Genomic DNA, 27,193 nt, shown 5'->3' with positions numbered 1-27,193 from the left:
GCCTGGAACAAAGCAAGCAGCAACCAGCAACCATCTTGGTATAACGAAATTGATCAGGCAATCTCCTGTTCACCTGGAGTCCTGTTTATACTCCCAGGTAGCTGTCCATTGGATGAGCAAGTCAGATGAGAACTGACACAATTACCACTGGATAAGGATCTATCAGGTGATTCAGCCAAGATGACTGCGCCCATGACTATCGCCGCAGGAACTCCGATATGGAGCATTGCGTGGAAGTCATTTGGGCTCCAGGAAGATTACTCAGCAAGTCACCCACCGCTGCACCTGATGCGTCACTGCTCTCGCTAATGAGGGGAAGCTGGCGCTGTGGCAAGTAACAGCCGATACCAGGCAGAATCCTGACAATTTGGTAATAGATTATCAATCTGTGGTACCCTTGCAAGTGCCCTGCGGCACCCCCAGTGTGCCACGGCAACACGTTTGGGAACAACTGGGTTAAATTATTGTTACATGTGTGCCTATCATACTGATATTATATGTTCTATTTCTGCCTGATCTTTTGACTTTTATTGTTCTCCACCAGCCCTGACTTTTGCTCCACACCTCATCCAGATCTGACACTAGTTCTTTTGTATGGCTTTGTTCTTCATGAGCTGTCACAATATTTGAGTAATAGTCATCAATAACTCTATCCTGAGGGCAACACCTATCAGAGTTGAAACATATGAAAGCAAAAATAGCCAAAGTTATTGGTGTTCACCACTAATAATTTAGGGATTGATTCACTACAGTTCGCAATTCTGCTTATACGCATGTTGCTAATATCAGCGGTGCTATTTAAATGTTTGCGTACACATTGCAAACGCAGCCTGACATAAGGACGCCCACTTCCCCTTATTCACAATCGTATACTAGGGGAACATAGCGAAACAATCGGTAACATCGGACACATATGCACACTTGCACAAGCCCTGACCTTACTCAGAATTTAAAAAAAGAAAGAAAGAAAAGACTCCTATCAGGGCACACTCCTGTGATATAATAATTCTTTTACAGATTAGTAGTTTTTTGTAACTAGAGGATTGGCAAGCGGATACCACCTAAGAGGACATCACTGTCACACATGAAAAAATGCAATACTTTTCTATATACTGTCTCTCTTGGCAGAAGATCCACACCATCTTCACCTATATACTGATGCTGATATATCTAATTTACTTTTGATATGGTGGTTGCGCTAAAACTTAATTTTATTTTGTTTCTTAAAAATAAATAAGTGGACATTCGACTTCCACCTACATAAACAGCATGAAAAAAACATTAATCACTGTGTGTAACACACTATATCTATTATCAGTGGTCCGCTATATTATAGCCTTATTCAAGGTGCTGGAAACATTAATGTAAATATTTAACGATGATATACACAGATTTAAGCAGACAGTCCATCAATATCTCACCTTAGATCAGAGTCCATTTAGTACCAATAATGCAATGCACTTATAGATGTCATGAGGTAAAAGTGTTAGCTGGCACAAATGAAATCAAAAAGCTGCTTCTGCTTTTACAGCCCAGTCTCACCTGTATCCCTGTTTTCATATGGCAGTGCAGAGAATCCAGGCAGCTGGCTATAATGAGAGAGCAGGAAAAAGTTGAAGGAAGTACCTGTCACTGATATCTCCCTTCTGTATGATCGTCCGTGGTGCAGGGGTCCAAAGTGCGCACTATGGAGCCCACCAGCAGGCTGTCCGACGAGCGTTTCGCAGGGGCTTTATCAAAGGAAGCACAGTGCTGTTATGTACGTGCCGGGTTTGTATAGTGCCGGCTGATAGGCTGATGTATTAAATTGACAGTAGAATCCACCAATGAGCATGCAGTGTTGAGTAGGGGGGTGGTGGAATCAGTGTTTTTTTCATGCTGTTTATGTTTATGTAGGTGGAAGTCGAATGTCCACTTATTTCTTTTTAAGAAACAAAATAAAATTAAGTTTTAGCGCAACCACCATATCAAAAGTAAATTAACTATATCAGCATCAGTATATAGGTGAAGATGTGGATCTTCTGCCAATAGAGACAGTATATAGAAAAGTATTGCATTTTTTCATGTGTGATAGTGATGTCCTCTTAGGTGGTATCCGCTTACCAATCCTCTATATATAAAAAAAACTACTAATCTGTAGAAGAATTATTATATCACAGGAGTGTGCCCTGATAGGAGTCTTTTCTTTCTTTCTTTTTTAAACTATGACCATATATACTCCTGGGATACACCTCCTGTTTGAGATATGCCTAGAAATGTGTATCCAATTATATCTATAAATAGATCTTCTCACTAACTGTTCATTCCTGTGCAATCATTCTTTTCCCACTTACCGTCTGCCTGATGTGCTGGGCTTGACAGCTGAAATGGGCAGGCATTTAAATAGCCCGCCCAGTTGAGCTTCCAATCACTGCCAGGTCCTGCAGCATGTGTATGAGCAATCGGCAGGTCACCCATACACACTAGCAGATTACCAATATTTCTTTCAGATATATTGGCCATCTGCTGTGGAGTACAGCAGATCTGGCATGTCTATAAATGATAGTGTTCACAGACATATCCGCTGTACACACCCAGCAATGCACTATGTTCAAACAAACGGGCGATATATCTATAGGTGTGTACCCAGCTTAAGTTGTAAACTGTATGCATTTGGATAACTTAGAAGCAGCTTTACATACCAGGTGCCTCTGGTGGAGCTAGATGACCTAGGGGTTAGGGGGGTATTTATCAAAGCTTGAAGAGAGATAAAATTGCCAAAGATAAAACATCAACCAATCTGCTCCTAACCATCATTTTTCAAACACAACCATTCAAATGTAAGTTATAAGCGGTTTGGTTGGTAATTATCTCTCACAATATTATCTCTCTTCAAGCGCTGATAAATACCCCCCCTCCCCCTCCCATGTATGCAAAGGAATTAATACTGTTTTACTGTTTCAAATATAGAAAGGAATAGCAGATTGTCATCCAGTCAAAGTTTGATCCTTTTAACAATATGCAAAACATATTTCAGTTATTGTTTCATAGTGCCATAGTGCCTGAGTTCAGATTTCTCAGACAATCTATTACAGTATATATAAATCTGTACCTTACCTCTCGTGGAGATTCAGTCTTGATGTAATCACAATACATTTTGTTGGCTTTTAAGGCAAGTTGGCTTGAAGTTTTGGTTTTTTTGAAGTCTTCACAGGCCAACCAGAACTCAATGTTCTCATCACTAAATTCTGACTTTAAGAAATCTCTGAATGCAGCCAAGCCATCTAAGAAGAACACATATTGAAACATTGATTAGAGGGTGGTTCATTTGACCTCAGATTGCCTACTGTATTTATAAATAAAGAGATTAAAAAAAAAACACAATCTGGTGAAAATATTTTTTTGCTAGTACACCTTACTGCTTTTCTTACATAAAATACATTTGTCACTATCTTGTTGCTCAAAATATTTGTATTTGTCTTTTAAATCTTTTATTTTTTTAAAAATATGACCATAGTAGGACTGTTCTAAACATATTTAATCTTAATTAATTGAATTGAATTAAATAAATAAAATAAATAGAATAAATGGGAGTTTATGGTGACCCACTCATTACCCTGTGGGCCTGATTCAGAGGCGCTCGCAAGTGGCCGTTCGTTCGTAGTCAGACGATGTTGTCCAACCACGAATGCGTCGGTGTAACAGTGCACATATGCGTACGTCTGATTGCGGTAATTTTTCAGTCGATCGTAGACACAGCGAACAGGAAGTGACATGTCAAATGTGATTGACAGAACTGTTCGTTTTGGGGTGGTGACGGGGGTGGAGATGGAAAAACGCAGGCGTGTCGAGGCGTTTTTTGGGCGTACATAAATTATCTTATGCGAGCGCCAAATGTGAACGGAACAAGTGATACGTCACTGTCTCATACAATTTCCATTAAGACTGCTCGCTCAGCTTGTGGTCTGGTATAGTCTACCGCAATGACGATGGTCTCTTCGTACTTGCCTGGGCTCATCGATGGTGTAGCGATTTATCAATTGAGGCCACAAAAACAATCATCTTTTAATTGCAAAACTGCTTGTAAGGTGTTTAGCAAATAGACCTTTTTTAGTAGCTAAAAACCGAACGCAGGTGAACTACTCAGCTGCTAATTTCTGGGTCATACAATCAATTAGCTAACAAATGGTTTTTTTTGGGGGGGGCTTTTAAAATATTTGTAAGTGTTTCTTTTTTAGGGAAACAATATTGTACGCATGTTTGTTTGTTTCCCTAATTTTTTTGGGGACAAGAAGCCAATCGTCCTTTTGTTTTTTGCTAAGTGTTAATTAAAACGCAAATTGTTTTTAACCCTTGTTTTTTTTTAAAAAATTAAATGTTTCTATTTCCGTTGTATTGTTTCTAAGTTTGTTTGAGGGATTACCTTTTAACCAGTTTTGGAATAAATCAACAATAGAATTTTACCGATTTTGATCATAATTTTATTAAATGATTGTGTCCATTTTTTTTTTTTTTTCCATAAACATATTTATTTTAAGGTAAAAAAATGTCAAAATGATTTGGGCCACACACACACACAAAATAAGTGGCATTTGAACTAAAAAAAAAATAAAATAAAAACAATTCACAAGAAAGGAGAGGGAGGTTGTTGTCATGAAGGAATATGTGGCAAACACAGAGATGGATTTGTGGGGTAATTAGCCAGTGCTGTCATTGCCTTTTAAGCCGTTTGGCCGGGGGTTGGAGGGAGCCGGAACGGGGCCGGGAGCTCCTTCGGCTGGCCTGGCCAGAGGCAGATGTTGTGGCCTCTGGACTAGGCATAGGGCTAGGCACATTTGGAGGGATGGCTGTTGTTGTGCCAGAGGTGGAGGGTCCTAATGTTCCGGCAGGAAGGGAGGCCGGCTCCAACATGTGCTGGCGAACAAGCTGCTCCAGGGCATTTGCAATTCTCACGCTGGCCGCAGTATTTTCCGCCAGGGCATTTGCAATTCTCACGTTGGCCGCAGTATTTTCCTCCAGGGCGTCTGCCACCCGTAGCAGATTGGCGTCCATCCTCAGCAGAATCTCGGTGTGCTGATCCATTTTAACATTGAGATCAGTGAGGAGGGCCACTGCCTGCGAGGGGGAATGCCCTGGACTGTCTGCCACAGGGTCCCCAGCCGGATCTACTGCTTCCTCCCCTGCAGAGCCAGAAGAAATTCTGCGGCCAAAGCTCACCTCTGGAGCAGACTCATCTGCCTGTGTCTCTGTGAGAAAAAAGAGAAAAGAGTAAAATTATAATCTAGATATTTTCAAAAACATATTTCTGAGTTGTTAACATTACAACATTTACCTGGGGCAACATGAGGAGCCGCAAAGTCTGGCATGTCGGTATCCATGTTCGACACGCCAAACACCTCCTCATCCTGCACACACCCCTGTGCCAGCTCCTCCAAATCCGTGAGCTCCAGTGACACAGGGGTGGGACCCCCACCTGTCTCCCCTGCATGCCTAGCCCTATCAACCAGTTTTTGTTTAAGCCGATATTTGAAGTCGCTCCATCTGTTGGTTAAAAAGTTGGCATTATTACTGCAGTATTTGGACCTGTAAACACTTTTTAGTAAAATGTAGTTTTTACGTACCGGTGTTTGACCTCCCGGGTTGAACGTTCAAACTCACCCACCCCATTGACAGCACTGGCTATGTCGTCCCACAGTTTCCAACTCTGGGCTGCACCCATATTCCTTGGTGCCTGTGTCAGGTTGTCGTTGCACATTTGCACCAAAACCTCCATCTCCTTCCTTGTGAATTGTGGCTGCATTTTTTTTTGTCCCTAGTTTGCCTACTAGGCCCAGCAGCCTCTTCCATGGCATCCTCCACACCTTTTTTTTAAATGGTTTAAATTTTTTTTATGTAAACTGTTTCAAAATGTAATGTTAAACATAAGCATTTTCCCTTAAAAAAGCAAATACTTACATGGCGCCTCTTGGCTAGTACTTTGCTGCTCTGTACTCATTGTGTTTTTTCTCAATGCAGCAGACCAATTTGGGCCTTCAGTGACGTTTTTATACATGTGTCAGCATTATTCGGCCGCATCATTCATTGTGCGCTCCTATTGTCCGTCCTTAATTTGAGCGGGAAAATGTAGACTATTTATGGCTTGGTGTGACTCCATTCGAGGTGGCATTTTTTGATTGTTGGAGGTATTTCGTTGTAGAGTGTTTTGTTGTTCAGTTGGTGGAATGTGAAGGAGTTTTTTTTTTTTTTTTTTTGAAGGAGCGGTTTTTTTAATTACTTGCTTTGTTTAAGTTAGCATTTTTGCGTATTTTTGTTTGCTATTTTTATTTATATTTTTTGAGTAAGTATTTCAATAAATCCCATAAACATTTATTAATAAATTGTGGAAAAATTTTTATATTGTTTTTTTTTTTTTTAAAGTTATTTTGGCTGGAACCCAAGTGACCTTTTATAACTTTTTGATATTTGTCTGTTTTTGGTAAGTGTTTTTGGTTTTATTAATTAAAAAATTAGATGTGTTGATCTTAGCATATGTTTCGCTAAGTAATGTGTGCTTGTTCTGTGTAAAATCATGTCTTAACTCTAAATGTAGCGTACTATTTTGCGAACTAATGTGTGCTTGTTCTGTGTAAAATCATGTCTTAACTCTAAATGTAGCGTACTATTTTGCAAACTAATGTGTGCTTGTTCTGTGTAAAGTCATGTCTTAACTCTAAATGTAGCGTACTATTTTGCGAACTAATGTGTGCTTGTTCTGTGTAAAATCATGTCTTAACTCTAAATGTAGCGTACTATTTTGCGAACTAATGTGTGCTTCTTCTGTGTAAAATCATGTCTTAACTCTAAATGTAGCGTACTATTTTGCAAATTAATGTGTGCTTGTTCTGTGTAAAAATCATGTCTTAACTCTAAATGTAGCGTACTATTTTGCGAACTAATGTGTGCTTGTTCTGTGTAAAATCATGTCTTAACTCTAAATGTAGCGTACTATTTTTTTAATTCCTAGTTTATAAAATTAATCATAAAAATATTTTCTACTTTTGAAATGTAGTATATTTTTCTTAACACATTTGTCTAAAACAATAACTACCTGCCTTAACATTTCAGGTTGATGTTGGTCGTATTATATTGGCCATGGTTCCAGAACCCGACCAACCTCAGCTTCGTCCCAGGCGTAGGCCTCGTAGGTGTGCAAGGCCCCAGATATATAGAACACGTGTCACCCTTTTTGGAATGCCAGATGATGAGGTGTTAAGGCGCTACCGTCTGCCGCCAAAAATCATCATAGACACTCTCTCATTAATAGAGAGTGATCTTGAACTGCAAATTGACAGTCCTACAGCAATACCACCACTTACACAATTAATGTCGGTGTTACATTTTTGTGCCTCAGGATCCTTTCAAACCACTGTGGGAATAGTCGCAGGAATCTCCCAATCCTCCTTTTCAAGGATCCTGAGGGCAGTGATGGATGCACTATTTAAACACCTCCATCATTTTATTAAAATGCCATTGGATATGGGTTCCCTTAATGTGGTGAAGGATAAATTTTACCAAATTGCTGGCTTCCCACACATCATAGGGGTTGTGGATGGCACTCACATACCACTTCAGCCTCCAGCAAGGCTGGAGGCAATACTTAGGAACCGCAAGCACTTTCATTCGATGAATGTAATGGTGGTATGTGATACCTCCCTCCAGATCCTGTCCCTGAATGCCAAATTCCCAGGCAGTGCACATGATTCCTTCGTCATCCGGCAATCAGGGATTTGGCACAAATTAAACAACCTACAAGCTGGTGATGCGTGGCTTCTGGGTAAGTTGACACCTTCTGTTGAAACCAATGCAAAGCTTGGTACACAATGGTCCTGATGTTGTTTTTTATATTTTCACGGGAGACAGTGGTTACCCTTGCACGCCCTGGCTGCTCACTCCTTATTTGGTTCCCACACCAGGGCCACAAACTTAGTATAATTCCGCACTTACAGCCACCAGTCAGGTGGTGGAGTGCTGTATCGGCCTTTTAAAAGGCCGATTCAGATGCCTCCACCGCTCTGATGGCGACCTCATGTATTTGCCGGCTATGGTTTCGAAAATTGTGGTCCTGTGTGGGATATTTCACAACATTGTCATAAGGAGTGGTGTCCCAATGCAGCCAGAGGATGCCTTGCCTGAGGACGGCCCCCCCGAGGTTGGTCGGAGGTCAGTATGTGGGGGGGCCATACGTGATCAAATTGTTGCAAGATTTTTTAGGTAATTATTTCCACAAATTAATTTAATTGACACAATGTAGACATGTAATATTTTAATGTACACTTTTAACTTTTTTTTTGTTTTGTTTTTGTTTTATTCCCTAAAATGACCATAAAAATCCATGCATACTACCTGATCAACACAAATGACTTTATGTGGACACATTGGATATAACTTCGGGAACAATGATTTCTTCTCCTCATTTGTGGATTCATGTTGGCATGCTACAGTTCCTGATTTTTTATTTTTTGGGGTGGATTTTGGTGTGTGTTTTCAATGTGTGAATTTATTTTGTCAATTCACTTGGTGTTTATTATTTGTGTGCAATAAATTTATTTTTTTCGTTAACCAACCATTTCCTTCGTAAATTACAACCAAGTGTAACCTGTTCAAAAAAACGCAAACTTGCTTAATGCCTAATACTGTAATTTCTTAATTTCTAAACTTTTGTACCCTGCTGTGTTGCTAAAAACAAACACCAAAGGTATTATGGTGAATCAGTATGTTTTCAATTCTAGGTCTAAGCAGGTAGCTTTAATTTTTACATTACCCCAAAAAATAATTATTTGATTTTTGACGTTAATGTGCAAGCTTACATACTTACTTGACCTTTCTACAAACAAATTTACATTACTTAAAAACACAGGGATAAATAGTAGACTTATGTAAGGTTCAACAATCTAAGATTTACAGACAAGGAATGAGACTTAAATAATTCAAAATAAACTTTATTTTTAATTTTTTTATTTTTGGTAACGAAAAAAACTTAGTGGCGCAGGATCGCCAAAAGGTGGTCCAATGCCACCAGCATGGCAATGACATGACCCCGGAGATCAAGCAATCCGGCAGCAATTGCCTCGTTATGCCTCTGGTCCTCTGTGGGGAAAAAAAATGTGCGGCTTACTAAAATGACACCTTCATTTAGATTTTAAAAACCCACAAAAAATTCTGACTATACAAAAAACAAACATCAGTTACAAAAACATGTCCAAAAAAAAAGGAATGCAAAATGAAAAGATTTAAAACAAATAAGGGCCCAAAAAGAAGAAATAACAAAAAAAAACATATGTATTAAACCTAAGCAAAACTATGATATTTGTTGGTACCGTAAACAAGAAAGACACAAGTGTGAGTGTTTGGACATGTGTCATATGTGTAAGGGGAAAACATCCTTGACATTGTTTCACAAAGATATATATAAAAAACATTTGAACTACTTTACTATTTTGAACTGCACAGGCAAAAGGACAACATCAACCAAAATAAAAAAATTATAAAAAAAACCCATAGTTTAAAATGTAAACATACCGGTCACACTGCTGACTGGGCCTGGAGCCCCAAATTCCTCCTCATCTGAGATGGGCCAGTGGCTCATGGAAGGAGGAGGGGTAATGTTTGACAAAGTGGAGGGTGAGGAAAAGTGAGGGGGGGTTTGAGGGGAGGGGGAAGTTGGAGGGATGGTAATGTGAGAGGGAGGGGACTGAGGGACGGCAAGGTCTGGGGTGGAGGGGGAATTTGGGGAAGAGTGGGCAGGGGATGTTTGGGTGGGAGTGGGGGATAGGGGACGAGCCACACGTCGGCGCCATCTGAATCTCCGCTCTGCCCCTAAATGATGGAGAAAAACATTTTTAATTACAAATTTTCCTATTTTGTTTTTTTTTTTGCAAAAAAAACCAAAACAACAGGGCTATACTGTAAACATACACACGCAGGTATGTCCAAAATAAACAAACAGGGCTATACTGTAAACATGCACACGCAGGTATGAGAAAAAAAAAAAAATATATATATATATAAACATACACAGAAACACTTACTTTGCCCAATCCGACGACGCAAAAGGGCCAGCAGGCGTGGGGATCTGCGTCTCAGATCCGACCACCTGCATTCCAGCTGTCCGATATTTCAGCGATAGCCGAGGGAACGCAGGCGGCGGCGCACCTCCACATAGGCCCTCTGCTTGCGGAGATTGGTGATGGGGGGCGGATGGTTTGTAATGCGCTCGTCCATCACCTCAGTGAAGATCATTAGTTCGCGCCTACAGAAAGCGTTGGCTGTCATGATGGCAATGATTTTTTTTACACAAAACAGTTTTACTAAAGGTCCTAGAAAAAATTTGATTGGCTAATGTACTTTGTAAATTAACAGGAACCATTCTATTGGTTATTGTATGAGTCATGTGACCTACACCCTCACAAATATAATATGAGTTATCATAGGCTTGATGCAGTGACATGCGTAAGCTAATTTAAATATAAAAATTAAACTAGTAAAATCTGCCTATAAAAAAAAACCGCAAAAGATTAGTAGCATTCAAACAAACTTTTAATTTAGAAAAACCATCCTCTTGGTCAAACCGTACGTATTCTGCGGAAGAAATGACACACACTAACAAGAATAAAGTTTATTGACATTGAAAAAAAACCCAGGATTGCAAACATGTGAATAACAATTAAGGTAATTAATATAGTGATTGCCATTAATCGATTCAAGTATGTTTGCAGAATGAAATAGCAGGCAATCGAAAACTGACAGGGCCACTTCCGGAATTGACTTGTGCGAGCGCTCCCTGCAACCAAAGAGGAGACGGACGCTCGCTATTTTGAACGTTCGCTAGCTAGAGGAGGGGTTGGGAGAATATGGGGCGGAAGGTTAGCTACGAGCGAACATACGAGCGAGCGCTTGCATTTAAATATTTCTGGTCGTACGGTGTTCGAGCGATCGGCCACTTGCGTCCGGGTCTGAATCAGGCCCTGTATTCCCAGCACAAATAGAGTTGAAAATGCAAGCCTGCTGCAGTGACAGGAGTGGAGGCCTTTGCTTGGTGGCTCCACGTAGAGTAGATAACTACTTCTAAAGAAAATTTCACTGCACTGGCTCAGAATGATAAGGTAATAAAATAATATCTGTGTGTTGATAGTTATGCAGTGAGGCTTCTCATTAAAATCAATACAAACAACATATACAGTATAACTGAATAAATGTATTTTAATTATAAGCCTCTTTGCATCACTATAAAAATGCAGATATTATTTTATTAACTACTTTATCTGAGCCAGCGCAGCAAAATCTCTTTGTCTAACATTGATTAAATTAATGACTGAATCAATAAATCTGTAGTTTGCATTTGCTATCTCCACCTATGCATTTTGCATGTTCACAACCAGCTCTTAATACTTTTTTTTTCTTTTTTATTTAGCAGATGTCTTTTTTTTAGTAGATGTTTATTAGTGATTTGTTTATATTACTTTATGCATGTACTATATGTTGTGTTGTAATGTACAGAATGTTAATTGTGTACATTTATATTATCTCTAATTATATAGTGCTGAGAAATTTGTTGGCTCTGCATTCTAATAAAAATAGCAATTTGAAAACTATATACACAGTCTTTCAGAGTAAAACAATTCACAGCAAACCTTTAAACTCAGTTTTATGTTTTTGCAGGTTTCAGATATACATTTTTTGTCCACCAGGAGTGAGAACTCAAGTTAGCACTGTAATACCCCTTTTACACCTAAGTCCCAGGTCTGACCTGGTATTTGAAACAGGGTTCCAAACTGGGTCAGACCTGGGACAGACCTCTTTTACCAGCGCCTGATGTCGCGTGGAGAGGGCGGGTCAACAATCGCCGGTAATTACAATAATGCCTGGAGCATCCTCAGCATGCTCCATGGACTGTAAGGGCAGCAGTGTGCATGCCTGGAGAATCCTAACCCTGCAAGCTACCCGGGTTGAATTGCCGGGTCACTCAACCCAGGAAACCAACCCTGGCCCCTTTTACACCAAGCAGCAACCCAGGTTAAACCTATGGTGTAAAATGGGTACCAATCTGTCCTCCTTTGTCTGTCACCATTAAACCCAACTGAATTGCCTGTTGTTTGGTCTCCTTAAATCTGTCAACGAATTACTAAGTTCCAGATGACACTATTGAGACACTATTTGGATCTACAGCAGCATAATATTAAGGTGTTACCAACCTTATTAGTAAATACAAGGGAAGAGAGCTGCGCTGCTTCAACCAGATAAGAATACCACATCAATTAAGAATTGCATAAAGTGCTTCTTATACTCTTTAGATTTAAAATCGGACTTATTTATAAACAACTAGTTCACAGGTCATATGATATAGCCAATATAAAATAAATAAAAATATAAAATATTAAAATAAAAATGTCACATATAAAAACAACAATGAGAACGCTTCAAGTGAATAGCAGAATAGAATTTTAAATAGTACTTACAAGGGAATAAATGTAGTGTTAATTTATAAATGGCAATTACTGGCTGTTTATTAGCATAAATAGAAACAGTGTATCTGTCTTTATAACTTACACCACAGGTTCTCAAACTCGGTCCTCAGGACCCCAAATAGTGCATGTTTACCGGATCTCCTCACAGAATCACAAGTGAGATATTCTCTCCACCTGTGGATCTTTTAAAATGTGTAAGTGAGTAATGAATACACTTGTGCACCTGCTAGGTGACCTGGAAAACGTGACCTGTGTGGAGTCCTGAGGACCGAGTTTGAGTACCACTGACTTAAACCATCAGGTGGCCACAGATAGAAGAGTCTGTAATGATGTAAAAAATTGCCTTGTGGGGACTGTGCAAATTCCCAAATTTAGGTTTGCCACCCTGGAAATTGAATATAGATCCAGATCCGGCAAAGTCACCGCTATTACGGTAAGTTAAAATCCACAAAAGTAAACAGGCTCGGTGACAGGCGGGATTAAGGGTACATTCGTACCGGGCCCCGAGGTCCAGAGGGGTCCCGAGGCCCAGACGGGCACAAAGCTGGGCCGCATAAACATAAAGCTCCAGCCGCGACCACCGGTACCCATATCCAATGCCCTGTTCTTTTGTACTCTGGCCCGGACAGCACTGGGCTTGACTTGCCAGTAGCTCAGAGGCAACCCGGGCAGGACATGACCTCTTCAAGCAATGCCGAACATCATCTCTGTTGGTCAGGCACACCGCACACAGTGGATTGTGCTGCTTTGGTGAGCGGCTGTGTGCAGATGAAGGGGCTGAGGCAGAGGACGGGATGTGGGCTGCGGAAGATGAAGGGAGCTGAGGGCTAGGGAAGGTGAAGGGGGCTGAAGGCTGGGGAAGGTGAAGGGGGCTAAAGGCTGGGGAAGGTGAAGGGAGCTGAGGGCTGGGGAAGGTGAAGGGGGGTTGAAGGCTGAGGAAGGTGAATACAGTTGAAGGCTGGGAAAGGTGAAGGGGATTGTGGACTAAGGAAGGTGATGGTGGTCTGAGGATGGTGATGAGGGTCTGAGGAAGGTGATAAATGACTTTTGGGCTGAGAATGGTGCTGAAAGGCTGAATTTGAGGAAGGTGATGAGGGGCTGAGGACTAAGGATGACTGGCTACAGACGCCATCCCTACTACCCCTGAGGCATCCACAGCACTGTGATAAAGAAGACCTGCCTGCATCATCAGTGACAGCGTGGTAAGCCATAGTGTATTTTACTTTATTAAAAGGCTTTCATATCTTTCAGTTAACATTATCAATCTCCACATATCATACATGCGAGTTATGTGTGGGTGCGAGGTCGGGGCTGGTGGTGAGAAGGTGGGGCCCCCAGAGACATCAGTGTACCGGGCCCCTAGATTTCTGTTGCTACCTCTAACCCCAACTGTTACTGTCCATAGATTTGAATATGGTGTGACTGCGAGCCAATCACAGTTCACAGACCATCAGCCAATCAGGAGCAGCCACTCCTGATTAGCTGCCAGGACCACGAGCTGTAATTGGCTCACAGCCAGCTCCACATTCAATATGCCGTGACCGCGTTGGCTTTAGTTGTCTCTCCTCTTGTTATTAGAGTACCTGCCTGGATGGATCCCCGGTGCTGGATTGCCTCCTCCAGCTCTTCCTAGGAGGCTGTTGCAGCAAAGAGTGAGGCAGGAAATGAAGGGACAGCGTGGGCACAACGTCATATGTAATGACACAGCAGCATTTTTCATTACTATGGCGCATGTGCACTCAGGGCCAGATTAATAATGGGGTGGATGGAGCTCCAGCTCCAGGCCTCCACAGAAAAATAGGCCCATAGTCATGACAGCATGATGTTGACTGGCCATCTGCCATAAATCATAAGTAGTAAAATTGTATTTCTATTTACCTCACAAAATGAAGCTTATTTTACTTTTACATATTTAGGGAGACATTTGGGCTGAGAGAATAGGGATGTACACACCCACATGGCACTGGCCACACCCACACAGCTGTGGTTACACCTCTCTGCTTCTCATAATAGGCTCTTGATCGTTTTCAGCTCCAGGCTCATGTCGCCCTCAATCCGGCCCTGTGTGCACTGCACTGTGTAGCACACTCCAGCCAGGGAAGGGGTTGGGTCACCAGGGAGATTACCCTGGTGGCTTCTCATTATTTATTTGTCAAGCCTGTATGTACTGCAGCCGCGACCCCTCGGGGCTCCTCTGAATCTTGGGGCAGGGACAGGATAGCCTTTGTACCCCCCTGTCGCCGGGCCTGGTTAGAGGCATTTAGTCTGAGGTGCCAGTAAAGCAGGTGTGGACCAGCATGGACAGTGGAGAGTGTGATGCGTTACCAGCGGAGGTAGATCAGGCCACTCTGACACAGAGGATCCCGTGTCAGCATTGCCTGGGAGGTGGATCTGTCTCCAGTTCTGCCCCTTTCCACCTACACTGCTGCGCTGCAGTGATTGATAGGGCAGGGGCTGTGACAGTCCTTGAGCTGCAAGATAATCCACTGCCAGGAACTATCCGGAGGACACTAAGAGCATGAGGAGATGTGAAACTAACAGGTATGCAACTTGTTTCATTACACCTCTCCCCACACCTCATGTACCTCTATAGGGGACATAGGGGAGTCCCGTATTTAGCATAACCAGCACTGAGATCAGCTGAGCCGAGCCTGGTTTTGGAAATACAGGGGACAAAAAGCATAGGGGATCTCCTGTATTATCCATAACCAGCACCAAGCTCTCTCTTGTGGGGGGATAATGCCAAAGCCAGGGGAACCCTTCCACCGGGTCCCCAGGCCAAAGCATCAACTCTGACCGCTAGTCAGCCCAGGCTGGTAATGCCTGGGGATCTTGGAACCCCCCCATAAAAGGGGTCCCCCTCTCCAGGGCACCCCAGGCCTGGGCTGATCACCCGGGGCTATCCCCAGCACCCCTGGGCGGTGAGTGCCAGGTTAGTTGTGTAATGTGATGCATTTTAAAGAATATTGTCTTTTGCAGGTAAACTATAGGTTCCAGCAAGCCCCTCCCACATGCTGGTACTTGGAAAAACACAAGTACTAGCAAGCAGGGCATTTAGGGTCCACTGGTACCTGTAGTACACCTGTAAAATAAATATTAAAATGAACAGACTACACCAATTTTTAAAATATAATTATTTTGACTGCACCTTTACCTGGGGGGCAGCAGCCTTTAAGCTCTTTTTGTGGCTGCCACCACCCCAAGGCTTTGCAATATTCGCCTGCTGAGCGTCAACCCACAAGGGCATTGGCTGGCAACTATACCTGGTGGGTGCCAACCCGCCAGGGCTTCGGGGTCTTCACCTAGTGGGTGGCAGCCTGTGTCAGCTCTTTTGCATGGCCGGCGCCCACTAGGACTTCCGGTGTCTGTGCCTGGTAGTGGCCAACCCGCCAGGGCTTTGGCGTCTTCACCCGGGGGTGGCAGCCTTTAAGCTCTTTTTGAAATTGCCACCACCACCCCAGGACTTTGGCATCTTTGTTGGTGGCAGCTGAGGCACCATTTTTGAAATGGGCTCCTCTGCCGAACTCTGAGGAATGGCAGGCAAGGATTGGATCCTTTCGGATCCAAGCCCGCAGCCAACGCCTGCCCCACCGCTGGTTCCCCCACCACTGCTGGGTCCTGCTGATGCCCACACTGCTGATGCCGACACCCATGCCACCTCCTTTGCTGACATCCGTGCCGCCGCTACTGGCAGAACCACCGCCGCCGCTGATGGCTACACCGCCACTGGGTCCCCACCACTGCTACTGCCTGCTGCCATTTTTCCGGGTCACAGAGCCACTAACGCCCACATATGACAGCCATTTTGGTGCACCCAAGTGAAGCCACAGTGGGTACACCTGTTGAAGGCACCAACTGAAGCTACGCAACAAGTTAAAACTTCCTATCTGTATAATGGCACATTCTTGAGGTAATAGTTTAAAAACTGTAACTTTCTAACCCCAAAAGCACCTACCCTGGAACAATAGCTACTTAATAAAACAAACCCCAAGTCTAAATTCACCCCCTACCCTGAGTTATGCCTTCCCAAAAATCCCCCATAGAGAACAGCAGAAAAGTGGTCCTAACTGAGGGCCTAATTCAGACCCACTCGTGAGCACTATGCACTCGCAAGTGGGTTGATGGTGGCCCAGTGCGCATGCGCATGACGGAGCAGGCTCCATCGTGTGCATGCGTGAGACCCAGATAGCGACGGGCAAACCGTCGCTCCGGGTCTCGAACCAAAGGGGGCGTGCTGTCGATGTTGAGTGACAGCACACCCACTTTGGTGGGTGGGCCGGGGGCGTGGCTGCCCAGATGGAGGCGTTCCCATGGGAACACCTACCATCTGGGGCCGACCCCACTGACATCACAAGTGATGTCAGTGGGAGTTCTTTCGGCTCTGTTAGAGCTGAAAGCACTTTTGGGCTTGTGGCAACGAGACCCTACCACAAGGGTCTCATCGCAAGCCTGATGGTCGCGATGGTCTTGACCATCGCGACCATCATCATGGCCGCTCGCTATAGCTGTGAGTGGTCACCCACAGCTATGCGAGTGGCCAGGAGGCCACTCTAAAAAAACAGAAGGCCGGCCCTGATTCAGAGCGAGCGCTCTGTCAGAGCGTCCGGCTCTGAATCAGGCCCTGAGAGTGTCAGAAAAAACTGACAGCTGGAACTTTTGATAACTCCCATATCGTCATTTTTTATGTTTTTCCCCTGAAATTTGGCTTGCAGCACCGAGCAACAGTTCTACCTGCCCAGGCCAAATTTCAGTTTGGTACCTCCAATAGCTTTTGAGGTGTAGCCCTTCAAACACCATGCTCTCCCCTTGGGAGTTCTCTATGGGAAATTAAATTTTTTCAGATTCAGCCTTAATGTAAGGGCACTTATAATAATATGAGATATGGTAAGAACTTACCCTTGTTATCTCTATTTCTACGAAGTCCATAGGGTTCTACAGGATACCTTGGGGTATAGGTTTGACGTCAGTCGCCGGGCACCATAGAGTTAAGCTTTTCAGCCTCCCAGGATGCACTAGGGTCCCCCTCCTATACCCCGCCCCGAGCCAAGGCACCTCAGTTAGTTATCAAGCCATAGGCTGGAGGAGGAGAAGGAAGAGAGAGAAAAAAGATCTGGACACATACAAGAATCACATTCTCACCAGAGGGAGACGGAAAACCGGTGACCAGAGCAAAGCCCATCTGCAGCACAGGTGCGACAGGGCGGGAGTCCTGTGGAACCCTATGGACTTCGTAGAAATAGAGATAACAAGGGTAAGTTCTTACCATATCTCATATTTTCTACTTCAGGGTCCATAGGGTATCCACAGGATACCTTGGGGATGTCCCAAAGCAGTATCCTTTAAGGGTGGGGACGCTCCTGTGCAGAAAGGAGAATCCGCCGCCCGAAGGAAGCATCCTGAGAGGTGAAGGTGTCAAACCTGTAGTACCTCACGAAGGTATGGACAGAAGACCACGTAGCAGCCTTGCAGATCTGGACTGCAGAGGCACCACGTCGAGCTGCCCACGAAGGACCCACAGACCTAGTGGAATGAGGCTTCACAGAAGGAGGAACCGGCAGGCCTTCATGAAGATAAGCTTCAGAAATAGCCATACGGATCCAGGCTGCCAAAGTTTGCTTTGAAGCAGGCCAACCCTTTTTACGGAAGCCATAGAGGACAAACAAAGCCTCCGACTTCCTAAACAAAGAAGTGCAGTCAACATAAGTCCTTAAGGCCCGCAAAACATCCAAAGAGGCCTCACCCACGGAAAGACCCGGTGGGTTAAAGGCCGGAACAACGATTTCCTCGTTAACATGAAACTGGGAAACAACTTTGGGAAGAAACTCGGGCCGAGTGCGGAGCACTGCCCTGTTCCCATGAAAAACCAAGAAAGGGGGTTTACAAGAAAGAGCCCCTAAATCAGAAACACGTCTGGCCGAAGCAATAGCCAGAAGGAAAACAGTCTTAGCTGTTAGCCATTTAAGATCCACTGAGCCCAGTGGTTCAAACGGCAGTCCTTGGAGAGCCCTCAGGACCACAGCCAAATCCCAAGGCGCCACAGGTGGAACAAAGGGCGGCTGAATGCGGACAACACCTTGCATAAAGGTGCGCACATCCGGGATTGTAGCAATCCTACGGTGAAACCAGACAGATAGGGCCGAAACCTGTACCTTCAAAGAAGCAAGGCGAAGCCCATGATCTAGTCCCGCTTGCAGGAAGGCGAGAATCCGAGACAGACGAAACTCCCGCGGTGCATAACCTCTCGGTCGACACCACTGGAAGAACGTATGCCACATGCAATGGTATATCCTCGCGGAAGACGGTTTCCGAGCTCGCAACATGGTACGCGCCACAGAGCTGGAAAACCCCCGGGACCTCAGCATGGCCGTCTCAACAGCCACGCCGTCAAAGACAGCCGAGTCAGGTCCAGGTGAAGGCAAGGACCCTGAGACAGAAGGTCCGGTCGTAGCGGCAACCGCAGAGGACTGTCCACGGACAGACCCTGATGGTCTGAGAACCAGTGCCGTCTGGGCCACGCGGGAGCTATCAACAGGAGCGTCCCTCCTTCCTGTTTGAATTTCCGGATTACCCGTGGAAGAAGGGAGACCGGAGGGAACAGGTATGCGAACCGGAACGTCCACTGGACGGACAGAGCATCCACCAAAGACACCCCTTCATCTCTTGTGCGAGACCTGTACACCGGCAACTTGTTGTTGTGCCGGGACGCCATGAGGTCGATCTCTGGAAGACCCCACCTGTCCACCAGCAGTTGAAAAACGTCCGGGTGCAGGGACCATTCCCCCGGATGAACATCCTGGCGACTTAGAAAGTCCGCCTCCCAATTTAGCACTCCCGGGATGAAGACCGCTGATATGGCCGGAAGATTGCGCTCCGCCCAAACCAGGATCCGAGAGACCTCTATGAGAGCCGCCCGACTGTGAGTTCCTCCTTGCCTGTTTATGTAGGCCACGGTGGTAGCGTTGTCTGACTGGACCTGCACCGGGTGACCCTGGAGAAACCGATGTGCCTGCTGGAGAGCATTGAAGACCGCACGGAGTTCCAAGATATTTATTGGAAGCTCCGCTTCTGTCGGCGTCCACCTGCCCTGGAACAAGTGTGGACCCGAAACTGCTCCCCAGCCCCGAAGACTGGCGTCCGTTGTCAACAGGACCCAATTTGGAACCCAGAACGGACGTCCCTTGATGAGGTGAGTCGTCTGTAACCACCAAGCAAGGGACAGGCGAACATCCGGGGTGAGCACAATCGTCTGGGACTTCAGAGACAGAGGCAGCCCGTTCCACTTGGACAGGATCAGGTGCTGCAGAGGTCTGGAGTGAAACTGGGCGAATTCCACCATGTCGAACACCGACACCATGGAGCCCAGTAACCTCATCACCGAGTGTAGGGACACCCGGGGGCTGTGCAGACAACTGCACACCCTTGACTGTAAAGCAGAGATCTTGTCCTCCGTCACGAAGATCCTTTGCTGTCCCGAGTCCAATAAGGCTCCCAGATGCAGAATCCTCCGAGACGGGATTAGAGTGGACTTCTGCCAGTTGATTAGCCAGCCGTGCCGTTGCAGCAGTGCAATGGTCAGGTCCAAGTGGCGTAACAGGAGCTCTGGAGATCCTGCCACCAATAACAGGTCGTCCAAGTACGGCAACATGCGGACTCCCTGCAGCCGCAGAGAAGCCGCCATGACCGCCATCACCTTGGTGAAAACACGTGGTGCTGTCGCCAGGCCAAAAGGTAACGCCCGAAACTGGAAGTGGTCGCTGCGGATTGCAAACCTGAGGAACTGTTGATGGCGCAAAAGAATAGGGACATGCAGATAAGCGTCCTGTATGTCCAATGACACCATGTAGTCCCCAGCGCCAGAATGATGGACCGTAGGGTCTCCATCCGAAACTTCGGAACCCGCAAAGACTTGTTGAGTGCTTTGAGGTTGAGAATCGGACGATACGACCCATTGGGTTTCTGTACCAAAAAAAGATTTGAATAGAAACCCTGGCCCCTCTGGGAGAATGGAACAGGCACTATAACTCCAGCCTGGAGCATAGTGTGCAATACCTTCCGCAGCTCCGTAGCCTTGTTCCGGTCTGATGGTAGACCCGTGGTGAAGAATCGCGCCGGGGGTCTGTGCCGGAAGGAGAGGGCGTACCCGTGAGAGACCACCTCGAGAACCCAAGTGTCTGTCGTAGTGGCCGACCAACACTGGGCGAACTGCAGCAGGCGGCCTCCCACCCTGGGATCCCCCAAAGGGAGGCCCGGACCGTCAGGCCGCAGGCTTGTCATCTGGCTTGGGGGCCGGACATCTGGTACTCCATGCCTGCTTCCGGGGTTTGGCCGATTTCTTAGGGCCAGCCTGTCAAGGAAACGACTGTGGTTTGGGCCTGCCCTGGGCCCTAGATGACCGAAAGGACGATGGTCCAGAACCAGAAGGAGCAGCGGCTGACGGGAGACAAGCCGATTTGGCTGCCGCCAGCGTGGCCACAATCTTATCCAGATCTGGACCGGTAAACGGCAACGCCTCCAGACCCTTTTTGGAATCTGCGTCCGCCTTCCAGGATCGCAGCCACAAGGTGCGACGAGCAGCCACCGCTGCTGAAGAAATTCTAGACACCAGAGTACTAATGTCTAGGGCCGCCTTGTTGATATAAGTGGCCGAATCACGGAGATTGCCAATCAACTCCGCCTGTTCGGCCGGACAGTCGGAATCAAAAGAAGCCTCTAATGAATCCGCCCAGCGCTCCATCGCTCTGGCAACCCAGCAAATGGCCATAGCCGGCCGTGCTGCCCCCTCCGCAAGGGAATAAGCGGACTTCAGGCAGATCTCCACCTTGCGGTCCGTAGCATCCTTAAGGGAGGACATGGATGGCATCGGCAATGTGGCACTACGGACAAGACGGGTCACGTGAGAATCCACCTGTGGAGGGGATTCCCACTTTGCAAAATAATTATCCGCGAAAGGATAAGCCACCGCCAGGCATCTCTGCGGCTGGTATCTTTTGCCAGGCTGTTTCCACGCCTCCGCTAAATGGTCCACTAACTGACCCGAAAGAGGAAAGATAGTGGCATCGCCCTTCACATCTTTGAAAAAGGCATACTTAGATTTAGCCGCTGGGGGAACTTCGTCCTCAATCACCAAGGCTGTGCGGACCGCCCGAATAAGTCCAGGAATATATACCTTGGACTTTGCATCAGCGTCCTTACTGTGGAGAGGTTCCTGATCATAAGGATCCAGAATCTCTCCATCATCAGACGTCCCCTCGTCATCCTCATAAGGAGCCGACAGAGACGTCACCGCTGTGACCCCAGATGCTCACCAGCATCCCCGGATCGGTACCGGCGTTCTGGTACCGGCGGGGGTGTAGGGAAGACAGCATGGACGTCAGGACTGACTGTCCATGCTGTACATCCAGATGTGCAGCCACAGCTGCATAGGAGAAAGCTTCAGGGGCTCTTCTAGCCCCCACTCCGACAGGTGCACCCGACTCCGGCCGGGCACCAAACTAAACTGAGGTGCCTTGGCTCGGGGGCGGGGTATAGGAGGGGGACCCTAGTGCATCCTGGGAGGCTGAAAAGCTTAACTCTATGGTGCCCGGCAACTGACGTCACACCTATACCTCAAGGTATCCTGTGGATACCCTATGGACCCTGAAGTAGAAATATATATATATATATATACACACAAGGATATTTGGATTGGCACTCAATTCAACATGACAGCGTGCCCCGGTGCCCTCTGGAACACTAATGGATACATACAACATACAGACAAGCAGCGGCACTCAGAGACTGGTAGTAGAAGTACAAAAGTGTAAGTATTAATTTCAATACACTTTTGTACTTCTACTACCAGTCTCTAAGTGCCGCTGCTTGTCTGTATGCTGTATATATATATATATATATATATATACACAGTCAGGTGCATAAATATTGGGACATTGACAGAATATTCATATTTTGGCCTCTATTCACCACCACAATGGCTTTTGAAATGAAACAAACAAGATGTGCTTTAACTGCAGACTTTCAGATTTAATTTGAGGGTAATTACATCCATATCATGTGAACGGTGTAGGAATTACAACAGTTTCTATATGTGCCTCCCACTTTTTAAGGGGCCAAAAGTAATGGGACTATCAACTCAAAAGCTATTTCATGGACAGGTGTGGGATATTCCCACGTTATTTCATTATCAATGAAGCAGGTAAAAGGTTTTGAGTTGATTCTAGGTGTGACATTTGCATTTGGAATCAATTGCTGTCGACTCTCAATATGAGATCCAATGAGCTGTTACAATCAGTGAAGCAAGCCATCATTAGGCTGAAAAATCAAAACAAACCCATCAGAGAGATAGCAAAAACATTAGGTGTGGGCAAATCAACTGTTTGGAACATTCTTAAAAAGAAAGAACGCATCAGAGCTCAGCAACACCAAAAGAAGAACTATTTCCCTGGTGAAGAAAAACCCCTTCACAACAGTTGGCCAAATCAAGAACACTCTCCAGGAGGTAGGTGTATATGTGTCAAAGTCAACAATCAAGAGAAAACTTCACAAGAGTGATAATAGAGGGTTCACCACAAGATGTAAACCATTGGTGAGCCACAAAAACATGAAGACCAGATTAGAGTTTGCCAAACAACATCTAAAAAAGCCATTACAGTTCTGGAACAACATCCTATGGACAGATGAGACAAAGATCAACTTGTACCAGAGTGATGGGAAGAGAAGAGTATGGAGAAAGAAAGGAACTGCTCATGATCCAAAACATACCACCTCATCAGTGAAGCATGGTGGTGGTAGTGTCATGGCGTGGGCATGTATGGCTGCCAATGGAACTGGTTCCCTTGTATTTATTGATGTGACTGCTGACAAAAGCAGCAGAATGAATTCTGAAGTGTTTCGGCCAATATTATATGCTCATATTCAGTCAAATGCTTCAGAACTCATTGGACGGCGCTTCACAGTGCAGATGGACAATGACCCGAAGCATACTGCAAAAGCGACCAAAGAGTTTTTAAGGCTAAAAAGTGGAATGTTATGCAATGCCAAGTCAATCCCCTGACCTGAATCCGATTGAGCATGCATTTCACTTGATGAAGGTAAAACTGAAGGGAAAATGCCCCCAAAACAAGCAGGAACTGAAGACATTTGTAGTAGAGGCCTGGCAGAGCATCACCAGGGATGAAACCCAGCGTCTGGTGATGTCTATGCGTTCCAGACTTCAGGCTGTAATTGCCTGCAAAGGATTTGCAACAAAGTATTAAAAAGTGAAAGTTAGATTTAGGATTGTTTAGTTTGTCCCATTACTTTTGGCCCCTTAAAAAGTGGGAGGCACATATAGAAACCGTTGTAATTCCTACACCGTTCACCTGATTTGGATGTAATTACCCTCAAATTAAATCTGAAAGTCTGCAGTTAAAGCACATCTTGTTTGTTTCACTTCAAAGCCATTGTGGTGGTGAATAGAGGCCAAAATATTAAAATTCTGTCAATGTCCCAATATTTATATATATATATATATATATGTATATATAGCCAACCAACAGGACTTACGCTTGGGGGTTCAGAATTACAAAACACTAAACAAGTGCGGAGTCTTGGTGTTGTCCTGGATAGTGGCTTGACACTTAAACATCAGGTATCAGCCACAATAAAATCCTCAGTCTTTCATCTGAGGAACATAGCCAGAATCAAGCACTTAATTCCCTCAGAAGATCTGCCTAAAGTCATACATGCATTTATATCATCACGCCTAGACTACTGCAACGCCCTCTACCTCGGTCTCCCAGCAAAAGAACTACACCGCTTGCAGATGGTACAAAATGCAGCTGCCAGGCTATTAACCTACCAGCCCCATTCCAGCCACATAACACCCATTCTCTACTCCCTTCACTGGCTGCCTGTCAGATGGCGAATTGCTTTCAAGATTGGATTAATAACTTACAAAGCCCTTCATGACCATGGCCCAGGGTACCTGAAACAGCTTCTGATTCCTTACTGTCCCACTCGATTACTGCGATCCATTGACGAAGGACTATTAACAGTACCTAGAATCTCACGGAATTTGTCTGGGGTTCGAGCTTTCAGTTTTGTGTCTCCAACCTTTTGGAACTCACTTCCCGCACAGTTCGAGAGGCCTCCACTCTAGAATCCTTCAAAAATAGACTCAAGACTCACCTATTCACCCAAGCATTTCACTAATGTCCCTTGTTTAAGCTTATTTTGTATTTTGTACTGTAAATGTAAAGCACTTTGAGTCCTTTAGGAGAAAAGCGCTATATAAATAAAATTATTATTATTATTATTATTATTATTATATGTGTGTGTGTATATATGTGTATATCATGTATATGTCTGTGTGTGTATGTATATATATATATATATATATATATATATATATATATAGTGATATCTTGGTGGTAATTAGCTCGGCAGAGGGTGGATTGGTGCAGTGTTTGGGTGCTTAATGAGGGTCCTCACACAGCTTTCAAGTAAATAAATGATGCTTTACTTTCCAGCATGGAAACTCAGGAAACAAACAGAAAATAATAAACAACCTAGCCCCTATATAGGGCGTCTAACTCACTTCTTGAGCCCACTCTATAAGGTTGCAGCTAATCTGCCAATAAAGTCTCAGCCTGCTTCTCTGCAGGTCTATCACCGGCTCCAGCATGGCTTGGCTGCCACAGCTATACAATCACAGTCTCTGTGCCTTCCCTGTATCCTCCAGCTATACAGTAAGCCCTGGCTTTCTCAGCCTGCAGCCCAGCTGCTTCAATGTCACACAGTCTGAGAGTTTTGTGGTCCCCCCTTGCCTCCTGCAAGGTCCAGACACAGGCCTCCTGGCCCCCAATGGCTTGCTTAGCTTCACTGGGCTCTCTGGCTGCCACAGTCCCACATTCCAACAGCAGCCTGACTGGTCTGCCTTCTCATCAGCCCACACTTGAGCTCTCTCCACAAGGCACCCACACAGGTGTATCACAACTGAGTATTAATACACTGTATGGGAGGATCTCTCCAACCCCACACAGAATCTGCTGCTCACCAACGCCATCTCTGGTGACACTGCCACATATCCCCCTCCCTATCTTGAAACCCCTGGGTTCAGCAACATGGGATGAGGCATTCTCATGATGATGTCCCTCTTCACTCTCCTCATGAGGGATATCCACTGTATCCACGGTCATACAGACTCTTGCGATCTCTGGGGGTCTCATCCTCCAGATTCCAGAATTTATTTCCCCCCTTACTTTTTTCCTCATTTTATGGGACCAGTGGTGGCACTTGTTTTCTTTATGCAGTACTTGAGGCTCCCCCTTGGGTACCACATCAGACATTAAGAACTTGAAGTAACTTTTTCCGAAGCGACATACTTCATCCTTACTCTTGCCACCTACATCAAAATCAAGCAAGTTATTTTGGTCAGAATCTAATGATTAAGACCAAGAACAGCTTTTTCTTTGTTTATTTTTCATAGAACAAAGGTTCCTGTTGCTTAAACCTCTAAAAGGCACACCTTTCGGCCAACTTCTGCTTGTCACATCTTTAACCTTCAGCCTTAAAGCCGTGTATTGGCTACTGGCATATTTCACTGATAGCTCCTCTTCTTTCAAGGGACCAACAGTATCCCGAGAGTCAACCCCAGTATGTTAGGGACCTACCCTCAGAGGTTACCTGGGTGCGGTGGGTAGGCGCATAACCATGGCCATGATTATGCCAAAACCTCTTTTATTATTTGCAAAATGTTATTGCAAAATGTATTATATATAATGAGTAATGTTGGAGTTGTGCATCTGTAAATCTTTTTTTGTAAGTATCCCGAGAGTCATCAGCATCACAACTTCTGGATCTTGGCTTTATGTCAACAGACCATGTACTGGCACTGCCACCCTTAGATTCCAGACTCTCATGTCCATGTAAGATACCTGAGTGATTACTTCATTGATCCACAAACTTTAACTCATAGCTTTGATAGCTATCTGCCACTTCATTAAGGCATATATAATTAGCATTTTCTTGTGCTCCCTCTTTTTGAAAAAATGATGAACAATTTCAACATGTTCCACCAGCACAGGTTGAAGTTCACTCTCCACAGAGGTCTTTGTTTTCAAATACTGTCTACCTGGACTACTAGCGTCAAGCTTTATCATGTGAGACCACTTCACTTCCCCACATACAAATTCAGCAGCATTGCAAGTTCCATCCTGCTTGCATGTAGGCATGGTTTCACAAACATGAGTAGTATTCTTCACAAGACTCCCAGAATTAACTTTCTCCAAGGGCCTGCTTCCCACAACAAAACAGTGTGACTGAGTCACATTCTCATCACTCTGAACACATGGCAACAAGAGAGTCTCATCCTTTGAAGCCTTCACTATATCCGTAGACTTCTGTACATCCTGTACCTTTGCTTCATAGGTCATGCGACCACCATCTGTATACGTCAGTTCTTTATTATCAACTTCGGACACAATTTTGCAATCTGGATCTGTGCCCCTTTTGGAGGACTTCATACCCTCAGCTATCACTGTAAGCTGAAAGTCACTGCAAGGAATCTCATCTACTTTTACAACACTGTTACTTTAGGGAATTTCCCAACTTTGATACTTCTGTCTTTTCTTGTACACTGGTATCATTAATGAGAACATCTCTATGGTCCCACTGCTCATCACACAAGACATTATGTATCGGTAGCATATCACTCTGCGTGCCAGCCTTTTCAG

General features: G+C 44.9%; 1 protein-coding gene across 1 annotated transcript in view; it reads right to left on the bottom strand.

Annotated features, from left to right (window-relative positions):
• RGS21 (regulator of G protein signaling 21) overlaps positions 1–27,193 on the bottom strand; it is a 170,980-nt gene that overhangs the window by 32,795 nt on the left and 110,992 nt on the right. Inside the window, exon 3 of the mRNA XM_088481220.1 lies at positions 3,097–3,263. Coding sequence (XP_088337346.1) covers positions 3,097–3,263 — 167 coding nt within the window. The remainder of the gene's footprint in view (positions 1–3,096; positions 3,264–27,193) is intronic.

Source organism: Taudactylus pleione, unplaced genomic scaffold (genome assembly GCF_031769625.1).
Source record: "Taudactylus pleione unplaced genomic scaffold, aTauple2 ptg000266l, whole genome shotgun sequence".
Classification (NCBI taxonomy): Eukaryota; Metazoa; Chordata; class Amphibia; order Anura; family Myobatrachidae; genus Taudactylus; species Taudactylus pleione.
This window is presented reverse-complemented; position numbering and strand designations above follow the sequence as displayed.